This window comes from Rhopalosiphum padi, chromosome 2, assembly GCF_020882245.1.
Source record: "Rhopalosiphum padi isolate XX-2018 chromosome 2, ASM2088224v1, whole genome shotgun sequence".
NCBI lineage: Eukaryota > Metazoa > Arthropoda > Insecta > Hemiptera > Aphididae > Rhopalosiphum > Rhopalosiphum padi.
Window position 1 is genome coordinate 42,382,849 of NC_083598.1, and position 17,152 is coordinate 42,400,000.

The window sequence follows — 17,152 nt, forward strand, 5'->3', positions numbered from 1 at the left end:
AAAAAGTACCAATCAGATCAAATTTTCTATCAAATTCCACTCCAAAAATTAAGGACTGACGCATTTCTTATATACTTTAAAACACTATTTACACTGTACACAGAAACAAAATATAAAGACATATTTTTATATCCACAAAAACTGAATGGATGTATTAAATGCATCACTGTTCTTAGAATCTAAAGTATAAAAAATACATTTTGTTCGGTTTATTATGTTCTTTAATTTAAAAATTCGTATACAATTTTTAAAATAAAACTATGAATTTTATCGTTAAGTTTAATTTAATTTTTTATGAACAAATAATAATTTTATTTTTGTCATGTTTAAGTAATATTAACAAATTTGTATTAAATAGTGTATAATATAATTAAATTTAATGTTATACGATTATTTGTAATTGTACTTGTAAAGTTTAATTGATACGTTGTAATAGTTATATAATATCATGTCGCAGGTATGCCTACATGTATAATAATAATTACGTTAAACGAAATGTGTAATATTAGATTTTCCGATGAATCATCATTTTACACAGACTTGCTGTCCGGGATTCCCATACATATATTTTTTTTGTTACTTCAACCAAATTTCTGATTACGGTGTTCGATAAAATTTATTATTAATTAATGTATATTTACACCATATAAACAATGTTTCATGTGTTGGGTTTTAATTTATTTATTTAATGATATTTTTATCTGACCTAATTGGCTTTTAACATTTATCACGAAGTTCATTATTTGTACTTTTCGTAGTTTGAATACATTATCCTTATACGGTTCCTATTTTATATAACTTACCATTAATTAATAATTGCTTATACTTTTTAATTATATTACTTATAATTTTATCATTTTTTCATTGCTATTAAACTGCTTGCTATTATTATAATATTATGTATTAAAATATACTTTTACCATTTCGGTCAAAACGTTTAGTTCCCTTTTAGACTACTCCAGTTTTCTTTAAAACGTACAATTATAATAATTTAAATTGACAATTAAATTCATATTTTAACAAACAAGTAAAAATCTAGTTTATCTTGATTTTCAAAAAACCCACTAATAAAGAGATTATACTTGCATTGAACGCTATAAAAATAGTAAAATGTATCAAATAAAAATTAGTTTTTTATTTGGTTTAAGTAATATATTAAATCATCTTAAAAATTAATGAAGTGTTCTCGTCATGTATATGCTTACCATTTTATTTATGCATAAACAATATTATTGATACAACTGGAGACAGTTGTAATAAAACCTAAGTACTTCTTATCACTATAAATATAATATATATATATATATGAAACGGTTCCTGTAGCCCGTGTTATAGTGTGTTTATTTTATTTTATATTTTATAAAATAATATTATTTATTATTATCATGATTGTTTTTATGTTATATTAATTGTTGATACCTATTTAATAGTCGTGAACTACGTAGTATTATATCTTTGTAATATTAATTAGTGACGACGATCGCCAATTGTGATTTACGCATATAATAATTGGATAACATTTTATATTATTTATTTACAAATCTTATAATATTTGTATATCTACTATTTTCCGCTATACAATTATAATTGCTTGATTTTCTAACAACAATCTTTAAATTTGATAATAGGTTAATTCATTATATTGTAATAGGTACATCTACTATATCACTAGATTCACTCTAAATCATTAAATTCGCTGCTTAGTGTTTTGTGTGTCTACACACAGACATATAGTTTGTTAAGTCCAATTTATTTTTTTATAGGTAAACTTGATGACTATCAAAGCATTTAAAAAAAAGTTGATTTGCCAATCGTGCCACTTGGTCGATGCTTGAAACTGTTAAGAAAAACCGTTTTGACCAAGTATTTTTTATCGACAATAAATTAAAAAATCAAAATTTAAATGTATCTCATGAAAAATAATTTAATTTGTCATCTTATGTTTTTATATCTAATTTCGTCCAAATTAGAACTTAAAATTTCTTTAAAAAAATTGTGTTTTTATATTTTTGGTTATAGTATAAATAATAATGATAGTCATATTTAATAATACAAATAATGTATATTCTTGACCTAACAGAAAGTTTATTATATTGTTTTTAACTTACAATTTATAAATATATTATATTTTTAGGATGATGGTGGAAGTCCTCGAATGTGTCCACTTAAGAACAATCGGTATCATGGCGTGGGAAATCGGATGCAACAATGATATACCTGCCGTATATGTAAACGTGGTAAAGTTTAGGGAATGGATCGATAAGAAGATGGCTCAAGACGAAAAATTTAATTATTTTTAAGTTTTTAATATCACTATATTAGTTATAATTTTTTACGATAATATAAATATAAATTTAACGTTACACTCTAACCTCATATAGACCCAGATCATATTCCATTTATCGTTATGTAGACGATTGTTTACGATAACTGAAAAAATCTTAAAGACAAGTCTTAATTATTTTTCTACTGAAGGCCTTGCCTTGTCTTGGCAACTCTGGTTCTCCATTAATCTCTGTTTATTGTCACAATATTTTTGTAACTACGTATACGTGTTACAGTTAGCTTGTCTCATCATTTATACTATATAATATACCTTCCTCGATCTTCATCTACTTTCTGTCCGTTTTCCACCCTTCAAATATGGGCGGTGGTAAAACCTACCAATTAAAATAGTATACCAACTCTTCTGATGGTAAACTCTCCCAGGTCAACATTATATGGTTCCCCATAATAATGTGTAAACTCTCCCGAGTTGTTTTAAATTGTTATTGCTACACTGTGAATTAGTGAACGAGATTTTCAATTTGAAGTGTATATAAAAATCCAAAGTTACATTAAACAAAATAAAATAAGTAAATATAAAAAATACAAAAAATAATAGACTATAAAGACCAAAATAAATACATTAAGTTTTTTGTAATCGGTATGTTCATATTATCAAAAAAATTAAATTTAAATGTTTTTATTTTATAATTTATTTTGTATTTGTTTTTATTTTATGTTTTATTTTAACTTTAATAATATTATAGCTCATAGCAGCTAAAGACATTGATTTATATTATTGTTATATGATTGAATTTTTTTAAAGGAATTTTTAATTCGATTTATACTTAAGTAGACCCGGAAGAGTTTACATATTTTCATCAGATAATACTGGGGTAGACACGAGAGAGTTTACAATCGCCTTCAAATATGGTGTTTAAATAATTGTGCCTCGGGAGTTGACCAAATATTTTTTACTTTTTCTCAAATAATACTTAACTGTATCATTTTTGCAGTATTAAGTTTAATACATCTATTTTTTTTTTGATTTTTGCCCAATTAACTTTTAATATCCAAACATATTATGCTTGCTATATCATTCACCTATATTTAATTTGCCATACTTTGGTTTTATGACAAAATAGTTATATTACTATAAATTATGTATCTAATTATATAAATATGTAGCTACATTAAAACCCCAAGTCTCAACTTTCACTTTAAATTGTGTTCCACGTTTTAATACTCAAATTATAAAATTCAATCAACCGATTCTTGTATAGAAGTTATTAATTTTATTTTAAATATTCCAAATCATAAATGTATGATTGTTATTATAGAAGTATACAAGAATTAAAAGAAAAAACCAAAAATATTATTTATCAACACGCGTTACACTAAATGTCAGCATTATAGGCTACCAAATTTAACATGGGTGCATTTTATCCGGGCAACGAATTGCACAAAGGCGGCTTGTATAGTATATTTGTATGTATTATTGTATAATTAAATGTGAAATCAAATAAAATATTTATACCTAGGTGTTAAATATATCATCCTATTGTAGGTACCTTTCTCAATGTTTGTCATACCATGAGTTTTAAATTAAATTTCAACTTATTTCTATCGTTTACCGTTTTGCTTCAGTTGATACATATAACGCGACAAAATTACAATGGTTACATTTTTTGTTTCCAATCATTGATTTTGGACATGTTCCGCAAAAAGACTTTTAACAGATTCAACAAATACTTAAAATTTGACATTAATGAAATATCGTTAAGATTGGTATTCGTCTTGATGCATTTACGTCAATTATAATATATCCATAATTAGAAAAGCAAACATAATTGCAAATCACAAAAGTAATCATTGTAATAAATTATTTCACATTTTATAATCATTTTATAATCTGTAACTTAAAAGTTTGTAAAATATATATTTGTACTACATAATATAATATATTATAATACATTTTTAATGGTTACATAATGTTTTCATATATCTTTATTTACTTAACACATTTTAATATTATTTAGTAGTAAGTAATGTTAAGTGATTAGTATATAAAATACTATTTTAAAGACAGTAGTATTGTAGCCTTTACTTTAAAACTAAAAAAATACTTATACAATATAACTAAAGATATTGAAAATAAAAATAATTTACATTTAGTCTATCTTACCATGATTACATAATATTATATTGCATGGATAATATACCATACTAATTTATTACCTCGATCGAAAAATACAAATAAAAATGAGAATGGTGGCAGATACGATTAAGCATTAAACACTTGTGAAATAATGCAAAAAGCGGGCTACCACGTTTGAAATCGACCGGTGTTTAATATAATAACAGTACAATGACAATTTAAAACATACCGGACAATCGTTTTATATACAAAAGTAAACAAATGAGAAAATAAAAACGTCACAAAGATATTTACCGTTATTGCGATAAATTAATTTCATGAATCATAATATAAGCGTAGTGGTTGAGAAAATACGCGATTATTTCATAATATACTATACAACAGTTTGGCGGTATATGCCTACACTTGACTAGAAGTCTCTTATGATCGAGTTAAAATTATGTTTTACGTTTGTTTAACGAATATAATCACGGTTATATATATATATATTATATAAATTAAAATAAATGTGTACAATAATATAATATGATTTATACATTTTATGATAAAAATAGGGATATTCGATTATTGGACATTTCCAATCTGTAGAAATATCATTATTACAATAATAATATATCCCCGCATCTATAACATACGGAAATTGTTATTATTAAGTCTTGATTCCGTACGATATTCAGTCTTGTCGCGCCGCGCGCCGTTCGCTATAATTCCATACCGTCTAATTTTTTTTTTCAATTTCCATTCAGTTTAAACACAAACAAAAAACATATGCGATATTATAATATAACGATAAAACAAAACTAGTATTTTACAAACAATTAAATAATTAAAATCAATAACACGAAAATTCGTTTTACACAAAAATTATTTACAATAATATATTATATACTTAAATTCGGTGTATTAAATTAATAATAATAATAAAAATAAATAAATAATGTTATAATATTATGTACTCGTTATTATCGTCTACTACGACAAAAAGGTGAAAATCCACGGAACATACGTCGTATTATACTATAATACATATTATAATATAATAACCATAGAAGTTATGGGAAATACTGATGCGGCTCTCGTCTCGAGCTAAAGGAAACTGTGGTCCACCGGACCCGTGGGGGAGGAGCGCACGCGCACCGACGACCGTACAACACATGAACCGTCCGACGACAGGGTGCGGGTTCATCGGGCGCGAAATCATCCGGCGAAATTGACCAGATCGTTTTCGTCGAACGATTCCTGGCTGGTGGGCGGCGTGTCCAGCTGCGGCAGCCCGAAGTCCACGTACTCCTGGTTGGCCGTCACCGACAGTATCTGATCGAGACTCTCCACCAGCTCGTCGAACATGGGCCTCTCGTTCGGATGGTAACTCCAACAGTCCCGCATTATCATGTATCTGAAGAATACGCAAGCGAAAAACCACACATTAATAACAATGACCTCTGTATACCGGAAGTCCGGAATTAAATTTGGCACACGTATAATTATTAAAAAAATATATATATTTTGTGTAAAGCAAATAAGCGATGTCCGGTCGACCATATCGATGATATTGTCGTCGGAAACGTTCGATACCGATATCGTTTTGGAATTAATCGATTATACGCATTGTATAGAGTAAATCCTAGAATTCGCTAATCGAATTTTTTGTTCGATGTTTAAATAATGCTCCCTCCTTTGGGAACAAATTAAATGTGAACTAGGTGACTCGACGGTTTTATAATATATATTATATCATAATACCTAATAAAAAAATTGCAAACTTACATTTCCAGAGAACAGCAAGACGGTTTCTCCATACGATGTCCGCTCTGAAGCAGATTGAACAACTGCTCCATGTTGGGCACCGAAGGATAAGGCGTACCTCCCAAAGTCATTATTTCCCACAACAGCACTCCGTAAGACCATCTATATTTTTAAATATAAACAACAAAATAAGTCATTACACGTTTATCGTAACTGTAACACATTATCGTTTATAATTATGTCAACCATCATAATATTATACACAGCATTTACAACGTCAAATATTAAATCTACGATTTTATAAATATGCCAATTCTTATAATGGTTCATAATATTACACGTTTATTCGACGATTTCTCCATCGTAATCTAAAAACTATAAAAATAATATTACCTATCCCTGTTAGGTTTTTCTTTGTCTATTTATTTTTAAATGTAATTTTATTACGTTTATATTATATTATGTTCAAAAAGTTATAAAATATTTATATTGTTTAAAATATGGTTATATTATTTCACTATTTTATTATTATTTAATATTTTTAACTATAATAAATCCCTTTTTCCAAAACAAGTTATCAAGCTTAAAGGAGGGAGGTTAATCAAAATTGTAATTTATAAAATACCTGTTTTTTTGGATATTAATTTTAAAAAACTTATTATTTATTTAATATTTATTTCCATGAATTCAGATGAAAAAAATTAAGACTATTCAATTTTCTCATGACCTGTCCATAAGTATACGCATTAGTATTTTCATTTAGTTACTGTACAAAAAAAATATATTCACCGTGGACATACGTACGATTTTAATCTGTTACTATTAGCACATTATTGTTATTTATTATTCATAAAATATAATATACCTATTACCTACTCATGTTATATTTATTTATTTATTTTTTTTAATTATATCTAAATTTGTCAAAAAATGTTTAATAGATATGTTAAAATAATTTTGGTTATTGTATATTGATTATTGACTTACTGTTTCGTGTATTTTTAAGTTATAAATTTGTATATTATAGCCCGATATCAATGTTTTTACTTTTAGTTTATTATTTCAGTAACAATAAAGGATATTAATTTTTAAGTCTTGATGGTATGCAAATTCATTAAGTATTTATGAGATTTTTTTTACCAAATACAATTTTAACTTACACATCCGACTGATTCGTGTACACTCTATGGAAAAGAGCTTCTGGCGCCATCCATTTTACCGGAAGTCTTCCGTCTGTAGTTTTTCTATAATATTCTTGATTTTGAATGTCTCTAGCTAAACCAAAGTCTGCAATTTTCATTACAAAGTCTTCGCTTACCAAGACATTTCTTGCTGCCAAATCTCTATGAATACACTACATGACAAATAAAAAAAAACTTTAAGTTAGATAACATAAATATATAATAGCTAAATAAATACATACAGGTACTTTTATTATTATACATATTGATATTATGTACATCAATTTTTTTAAATAATATTTCTAGATTTTTTGAATTAAAACTATAACACTATTTATAACCAATTATCGGTTAAAATATATTTCTCACCTTCCTCGATGCCAAATACTCCATTCCTCTGGCAACTTGATATGCAAACGAAACTAAATCCTTTTGCGTTAAGGTGTCTTTGAGGTTTGATCCAATAGCTGGTTCGTAGCCTGAAGATGGCCTATGTTGTCTCAAGAAATCCCTGAGGTTGCCGTGTAATGCAAATTCCACTAACACATACAAAGGTCCGTCTTGTGTGCAACATCCCAATAAGTTTATGATGTTCACATGTTTACCGATCATCTTCATCATTTCCATTTCCGATACTAAATCCATCATTTCAGTATCAGTGTGTCCGTCTGCATTAATTATAAATTAAATTAAACATTTTTATATTTTAAATAGGTACCGACAAATTTGACGTTAAAAAAAATAATTACCTTTCAACATTTTTACCGCCACCGTACTCATTACATTTTCGCACAAAATTCCATCGGCTTCACCACGTAAGACTTTGCCGAATGCGCCTTCGCCAAGAGTTTTACCCAATGATAGATTGTCTCTCGAAAATTCCCAACAAGGGTCGAGAGGTAACTCGTACTCGGACATACACACCTGGTCTAATTTTGTGTATTTGCTTTTTTGTTTTTCAATTTTCACTACGGGCATCAACTGAAATACATAATTAATTGGATATATTATTATCATAAAATATTTGTTTAAATATCATAATAATTTAATAATAAAAAAATAAAATAAAAATATATATTTGTACATAGATAATAGTATTGTCGGTATAAAATTCAACTCACCAATGGTTCACTGGCATCGGCCATTTGTTGTTTTTCGATAATTATTTTCTTGGTCCATTGAGTGATCATGGCGTTTCTAGCTGATTCTCTGGCCACCAGTTCCTTCAATTTCTCCCTCTTCCTCTGACTGCACACCAGCATTATGATGCACACGATAATGACCAGTACGAAGCTAATGCCTAGAGCAGCCAATTGGTACGTTTGCAATTGAAAAGCTTTGATTTTTATCGGATCTTCCAACTCTAAAATATTGTCATAATATACTTGATTATATCAACAGTAAACCAATGTGTTATATCGATAACATTTCGATTTCCACAATTATTAACTTACCGTCAACAACTTTTAAATAGGCACTGGCGTAACTCATGCCCAAACTGTTACCGGCCACGCATGTATACCATCCTTCGTCCAAATGCGTCACGTTAGACAGTTGCAATAATTCGGGGTTGCCTTCGCTGGGAGCGCCGTTCTACAATAGACGCGAGATGTCAGACACGATTCATTTACACGGTTATTACGAATAAATGATATGTCTTAGGAAAATATTATATAATATTATACTTCTAAGACCCGGCAAATCGAACGAAGCGAAAAAAATACACCATAACTGCGAGTGAGTGATGGTTATAGCAGTATACAATATAATATTATAAGCGTGAAGCGTGTTAGTTAACCGAAAAGCTCAATTTTTTTTTTTTTTTTTTTTGATTCCCAAGCGTACCTCGACCTTCACCATTGTTGTTAAGTTTAGGTTTTCAGTATTCTCCACCGTGATTTCCCCAATATACCATCCGATGTACGGATGCAAGTCCGACAACACCTTGCACGCCAAAACACCAGAACCACCCAACACCAAAGTAAGATTGTGAGGTGCTTCCGTAAACACCGGACGATGGTGTAACCGCTCTAAAATAATAAAAAAAAATTACAGGTAAACACGTTTAACAACTTTGTGCACGTAACGCGTTTTACACGTTCATAATAATTATTGTAATGTGTAGCTTCCATCCCAAATAAAATCAAAATATGCACGCTCCGATGTGTGCGTGTGTGTGTGTGTGTATGTGTAAATATATTTACATGTACATAATATAATTAATTATAATAAATATAAGCCCCAAAACCACGCGCAAACACCACCATAGCATGCCACCGATTTCCAAAAGTTTGGCTTTCGGTACCTGTATGACAGTGCCGTTTTCGAGATTTGCTTCGTTGACGTTCCCGACACTGGCGTTATGATAGAACCATCGCATGTACGGTTCGAGATCGGCTAGCGGAGTACATTCAAACGATACGTTGGTGTGTACCAATGTGGTGACGTTATGAGGCTGCCCTTCTTTAATGTAGGGCTTATGCGGAAATCGTTCTGTTTTTATTTTGGGGTTGATTTCGTAAAATTAGTTTCAATATTTCGTATGTTTTTTCCAAATCATTTTAATATTATGTTATCATGTTATCAGTTACTAAACGATATTAAACTGTGCGGCGATCGTCGCTAATATGCTTACCTATTATTTCGACCTTATACGTGAAATCTATACATCCGTTCTCGTTGCTCACTTTACACGTGTAATTACCGGAATCTGCCGTTACTAGATCTTCCAGTATGATGGCCCATTGCGTGTACCTGGCTATACCCAGTTGGCGTTGAGGTGGCGTGACACCGTCTTTGTACCATGTTACGTTCGGTAAAGGATTACCTGTACACACAATGCAATTAATCATTATTGAACGATCGGTATATCACAATATACAACGATGTAAAATATACTTCGTACATTTTAAGTATATATAATATGTTTAATTTCAATTGAATATCAATAATGTTGGACAATTTTATTTTTTAACTACAATACTACTCTCATAAGTATATAAACTTGACAATTACCTTCAGCTACACATTTCAACTTCAACATATTTCCGGCGGGCTTTGCGATCACTCTGTGCATGCTATCAAGTTTCGTGAATTTAGGAGCAGTGGAATTTTCTGTTGCATTGAAAAACCCAATTTTTCTTGAATTGTCGACAATTTCTCCATCTTCTACTTCGATTCCAGAGTCTTGATCATTTCCATCATTAACTAAAATTAAAATTAAAAAGTTCAATAACCGCATGATAATATTATTAAATTAAATTTCAAAGCAACATAAATATGATTCAACATACCTAAACTTTTATCCACGTCCAATTTAGCACCAGTCATTACACGCGTTTTTGATCCATTTGTGTAACAAACATACCAACCAACATCATCGACGGTGACACCTTCGAGCACCAATACACCATTAAACAATTTAACCTATAAAAAATTATATTTACACTTATGTATTCAAATTAAATCATTTTAACTATGAATGAATGTTTTAAAATTAAATTATTTGTAAAAAAAATTAACGTATTAACTGCATATTACGAGTACGTTAAATATGCATCTTTCTTATTAGTTATAGCCTATTTAATGAAAATGTGCAACTATTAATATTCATTTACTAAATAAAATATAAGAATATGCGTTTTATAACTGTCAAATAATAAATTAAGATTAATAATTCTTTAAATAATACATTAATAATAATCTTACGTTGTGATTGTTGACCATCTTTTTAAATAATAAAAGGTCCTCGGTCTCTATATCTCGTGGATTTGTACCATTTAGAAAATACCAATCAACTTTTGTATAAAGTTGATCAAATGTCTTACAAGAAAACCGTGCCGTGTCCCCGGGTTTTAAAGTCAAATTATGCGGATATTCGACTAAAAGAGGCAATTTGTTTTGATCCTCTGTAAATAAATTTAACCAATCAGGTATATTCAGAAATAAAAATGACACACTAATTTATAATCACCCATACCATAAACATCCACATTAAATTTGTGTTGGATAGAACCGAAATCGTTTTTCACTGTACAAGTGTAATTTCCCGCATCTGACAATTTTACTTGACTCAAAGTGTAGTTATTAACGTCTGCACCTCCTTCTACGAGTAACAAATCATTTTTATACCAAGAAAAAACTACATCAGATGTACCTGCAATCAAAAAACATATACATTGATTAATTTTAATTAAGAAAACACATTATATTATGTACGTTTTTCTCTCTGCAGTATATGAACAAATAAATTATATTTTTTTCATTTATTTATGTCAGATGAACAAAGCACAAATAATTATACCTTCTTTAGTATCTTTGACGTATACAATTCACAGAAAAGAGGTAATAAAGTTTATTGAATATCCATAATTAAATATATTATAGTTAAAAATAAAATGGAAATACAAATTGCTTACTCTCAAAGGGGCAACTCAGTGTTAAAATGTCATCTACTAATAACGCGACGTTATTATCCATGAAAAGTCTGTTGATGAATTTCGGTTTGACTCCGTCCTTTCGGTGTGAAAGGCTCAGAGGCGCTGTCATTTTCAGTGATTTTCCATTACCGGTAGTTTCCGACCTTTTGTACGTTATTAACGTAAAATTTCGCCATTTAGAAAACATTCCATTCTCGGTAAAACCACTAATCAAGCAAGAATATCGTCCGTGATCAGAGTGTTTCACGTTCTTGAAACGCAACCTACGGAATCGACATAGACAATACTAATCAGTAATCGTTTACTTAATTATTATTGAAAAATCATATACCATTGCAATTTTTTTGACAATATGCTTGGTGAGTCAAACGGAGTTTCATCGTCTGACTCTTTTGTCCATTGCACCTTAGAGATCTTAATGGCTTCTGAATAATCGCATTTTATGTTTAAACGGTCACCTTCTACAGCCGGAACAGTACTCACTTCGTCTAAATAATAAAACGATAAAATATAATATTATTATGAAAAAATACAAACATTTACATATTTTGTAAACTACAACATTGCACCTATCACTATATTATATAAAGTAATATTAACACATTAATGACGTTAAATTTCGATCAATTATTATAATATGTTCATACTATCATACTTATACGATATACCTATTCGTAACAGTGTTTTAATTCTGAATAGATTGTTAATTTTTCATGATAAATAATAATATTATAGTATAAGACGTATTGTTCATTATAGTCATTACTATTTATTTTATTATTAATTTAATCTAAAAATATAAAACAATATCGTAAAGTTTATAACTAAATCAACGTACGAGTTTTTTTCAGCGATTATATTATGTAAATATCTATATTTTTTATTCGTCTATATTATAGAAATTTATATTTTGAAAAACAAGATTCAAACTTTCATACATTCAAACGTTAATTCTATATTTAAACACGCGTGCACGCGCAGTGGTTGCGTACGAATAAACATGATTAATAAAACGACCGCTTCAGGCGAATAAACACTTATTTTTTTACGAACGTTATAATAATTTGTATACACCTTATTTAGATGAAATGAAACTAACGCCAACCATTGTCGACGAGACCAGAGTAATTGAACGATGTATCATATTAAAATATAATATTATGGTAAACACGCCCGTAAATACAGTTGTCGTAAGACATTTTTATGTTAGCAGCGATATTTTTAACCGACACCTTTAGAAAAAAAATCTAGACAAGTCCATTTTAAGGTTATACGCAAAAAGACGTTTGATTTCCTCCGCTGGCATTTACCTCTCAGAACTACGTAGTATGTAATAATAATATAAGCACACACAAGAAATATTGTTATTATCATAATAACTAACGCTTTGGTCGAGTTAATGTGTACCTATAAATATATACATATATATAATAATATTATTAGTAAATGTGTGTGCATGATACGTATTATGGCAACACCCGAGTCGAATAAGATTTTTTTTTATTTTTATTCGAAATCCAATACCGTTTTGAAACGTATTTTTAAACTGCGACCCTCCCGCAATTCTGAAAAATATACACGAGTTTCTTTGCAGTGCGTTCCGAGAAAAAAAAATAAATAAAAAAAAAATACTGTAAAAAATCAAATGGTCGCCTAGCAATATTCCGTACCCGTTTCTGGACACGTTCCAAAGGTCATCGTGAACTACTAACCTTTGGCGTTTGGATATTTTTATATTATAATATGTAATAGAACGTAAACACGCGACTGCGTGTGTACAATATATTATAATATACCTACGTACACGCGCACTTTTAACATGATATATTGTATAAAATTGCCTATGTATGTGCATGTGTGAGTGTGTGCAGAAGTATACGCGAGGTGGTGATTTGCACGGATTATTTTCTATACGGCCGATTTCCGAATCCTGAGCAACAACCGTACAATAAACGGACGACGTCCGTTTTGTTTTGAATTCGGTCTGTTGCAAAACTGTTATACAGTGTATATATTATTATAAACGGACAACGACTGTATTATAATGATCTATCGTCGGTTGCCAACGAATAACGCGAATCGGCGCCAGTTTTTGATCGCAGTAAAATAATTATTTTAATAACAGATATACGGATATTAGACGCCACCATACATATGATATACATGCGTATAGTACATACCCTCGTGCGTCTGAGACGTGTCTCCGTCTGTGATGTTAATGAATCATACACATGTTAAATTTCTATGTGTGTGTGTGTATTTCCTTAAAATTTACTGTGACTAATACACCCTGTTTTTTTCATATCTGAATCCGCCAGACCGTTATTATTATAGAACAAGATCTATGAATTCGTTTTTAATACAAATCACGAGCAAGTTATTTTATTCTTTTTTTGACAAAGACCGAGTTTAAATTTAATTTCTGCATGAATAATAATAACTTGAAAGCGCATTTTATACCACGACTACAGAAAATTTCGAATAAAATAATAATTGACCTGAAATTTATGTTATATTATTTTATTAATGCGTTTATATTTATATTTACCTTCTAATATTATATTTTTCGAATGGGCTGGTAGGCACAGTCCTTCGACTAGGAAGACAATCGCCACAACTACCGTTGGTAATATTTTCAACGGAATCCGATGATTAATCATTTTTCGGTTTTCTAAAAAAAAAAAAACAAATATTTTAATTTAGTATAACAATAATATTATAAATAAATAAGAAAATCAAAATAAATGATTACAAATATTAGGAAAAATTAATAACTTAAGCTACTACCATATTATTATTGTAAACGTATATAATATTGGCTTTCAATCCCACTAAGATTATATTATGTTTATTTCAGATTCGAGATGATGCGCGACCACTTGAGTGACGTTCAAGTAGGGACCTCGCGTTTGGTCAGATTGGTTTCTTCCGTTCGTCCCTGCTTTTATCTCAATTTACATGCGGCTCTATACACTCTCAATCATTATTGTCTCCTCCGCACGAAACAGGTCCAGACGAGAGGCATCGAGACGTCGTTATCTCTGTCCGTTAATAAAACCACCATTAAACGATTAGGAGCGGCCTAGCCGAGCACTTCAACGTGTGTTTTACAAGAACGAAGACGTATACAGTATATGATATACGAGATCTGGTAATTGAGTAAAAACAAAAAATAAAAAACCGTGTAGGTACCCACGTACAATATAATACGTGAACAGCTCGCTTATACACGATATACATAATATAATACGTCATATTATAGAAGACGGCGAAGTCTTCGTCACTATTGAAACGGCGCAATGTGTTCAGACATAAAAACTAAATGGTAATAACTTATAATTATTCGTACAGCATTTTAAGGATTATATTCACATAAACCTATGCTTACAATAAATATAGTTTAATACATTTTTATTGTTTCTTTGTCGGTTCAGTTAAGACAATGTTGAACATAATCGTATAAGATAATATTATGTGGTGTAAGCGCACAAGCGACAAGAATAGACTGACCGTTATACACTACTATAATACAGTGATATACGTTTATGTTGCGTAGTGTTATAGAAAATATGATTTGCACATACCCTATGCTATGTGCATTTATAAATTGTATTTATTCAATAAACTATTATATACCTACTTGGCACGTTTGGGTTTCGTATTTAACATTATTATGAGGCTGTTAACGCAAGGTTATACTCGTAAGATTGATACAACGCAGATTACGACGTCCCAGTAATAATGTTAACCTGCGGCCTAACGACGCACGAATAACAAGTATATTAACTCTCGTACGGTTAAAAAGACTTCAGACGACATAAACAATCGTATGATTCAATCAAATCAAAAAATGTCGAAATTCAAAACAAAACAAAAAAATACACGTTTCGAATGTTCCCTATACAATTACACATGACATATGCAAATCAATAATATTATATTCATCGGGTTAAACATAACGGTTTAATATAATATACAAGCAACTCTATAAAAAATTAGCTACATTACAGTCGCTTTAGGGAAAAAAAATATAGAAACCCGTAATAATTCCGATTTGAATCAGTATAATATATAGTATTAAAATATGACTGAAGGGTTTTATTTTCATTTATAAAATATGTGTTAATAGTATTATCACCAGAATCAAGTTGCTGAAGGTACTCCGCATCGCATAGTCTTTTCAGTTGCATTGTTAAAGGACTATATTTTAAAGGTCGAGTTAAATACGATTTTAGTATCGAAAATTAGTTTGATATTTTACTAGGACATTTTTTTTTCTATACAGCCAACGCGCAGCCACAGTGAAATAATTGTTTTTGCTTCAGATTCAAGGACAATGTTTATCAACTTAAACTCAAATTATTCAACATTTGAACTATTATATCGAGTTGCACACATCAAGACATATATAGGTATAGCCGGTATAGGCATAATGATCTGTTAAATGATATATTTGTTGTATCCCTGATTACGTATTATATAAACGCCTGCTGTCTCGCAGCAACTCACAATATTATTATTATTGCCGACAGGTAATTTATACTAGAGGGGAAAGCTAATTATTTTAAAACATATAAAATTTAATAATATTATCAGAAGTAATGGCAGCTGCTGCTGCTGTTGCTGGTGCTGCTAAAACGATAATTATTATTATATTACTTTGCCGAAACGAATCTATCGGGTTTTAATTATGGAGTTGTCCGGAGGACCGGCCCAACACGGTGGTTCGTGCGAGATTGGTTTTTCGTTTTAATAATATTAATATTATTTATAATAATATGTGATCGCGCGGGATAGAAAATTATAAGCGTCTGACGTGCTTCCACCCACGAACCAGTAATATACGAACCACTCGTCCGCTCGTGAACGATATCCCATCATGTTATATTAGTGTATATAATATACTGTATCGCTTAATTATTATTATTATTATTATTATTATTATACAGCTATATATTGTATAATATAATTCGTCGGCGTTTTATTATACCGTCGCGGGTATACATATACATGTTTATAATATATTATAAATATGTATATTCATTTAAATATTATAATATAATGCGCTCGTGTATGTGCGTGCGTAGACCATGCAACTACTTGAGAGTAATTTTTTTTTATGTGTCAAATAATCCCATATCACAGGTCACATAACCCAAAGCTACTATATATACCATAGTGGTATATTACGTTTACCTACTGTTTTGTTATTTTAGTACATACGAAATTATAGTGGATATATAACAATATGTAGACCGCGGTTTTCTTTCTTAGGTTTTATTAATATTTTTTTATTATTATTATTATTATTACTATTTATATTGTATACGGTTTTTGGTCGTAAAAAACGATCTCATTTACAC

At 29.7% G+C, this 17,152-nt stretch overlaps 1 protein-coding gene across 2 annotated transcripts in view; it reads right to left on the bottom strand.

Moving 5' to 3' along the window:
• Positions 1–4,184: 4,184 nt before the first annotated feature.
• Positions 4,185–17,152, bottom strand: part of LOC132920130 (fibroblast growth factor receptor homolog 1-like) — a 34,044-nt gene continuing 21,076 nt past the window's right edge. Inside the window, exons 2-17 of one of the 2 annotated variants that reach the window (XM_060982239.1) lie at positions 14,338–14,460; positions 12,121–12,277; positions 11,769–12,052; positions 11,330–11,506; positions 11,059–11,258; positions 10,644–10,776; positions 10,366–10,557; positions 9,986–10,177; positions 9,196–9,380; positions 8,805–8,943; positions 8,472–8,713; positions 8,100–8,331; positions 7,720–8,018; positions 7,330–7,523; positions 6,191–6,331; positions 4,185–5,819 (exon numbers count right to left, since the gene is read on the bottom strand). In XM_060982239.1, the coding sequence (XP_060838222.1) occupies positions 5,621–5,819; positions 6,191–6,331; positions 7,330–7,523; positions 7,720–8,018; positions 8,100–8,331; positions 8,472–8,713; positions 8,805–8,943; positions 9,196–9,380; positions 9,986–10,177; positions 10,366–10,557; positions 10,644–10,776; positions 11,059–11,258; positions 11,330–11,506; positions 11,769–12,052; positions 12,121–12,277; positions 14,338–14,449 (3,078 nt within the window). In that variant the 5' untranslated portion in view covers positions 14,450–14,460 and the 3' untranslated portion in view covers positions 4,185–5,620. Of the gene's footprint in view, positions 5,820–6,190; positions 6,332–7,329; positions 7,524–7,719; positions 8,019–8,099; positions 8,332–8,471; positions 8,714–8,804; positions 8,944–9,195; positions 9,381–9,655; positions 9,844–9,985; positions 10,178–10,365; positions 10,558–10,643; positions 10,777–11,058; positions 11,259–11,329; positions 11,507–11,768; positions 12,053–12,120; positions 12,278–14,337; positions 14,461–17,152 lie in introns of both variants that reach the window. The other variant, XM_060982238.1, reaches the window with a different exon arrangement.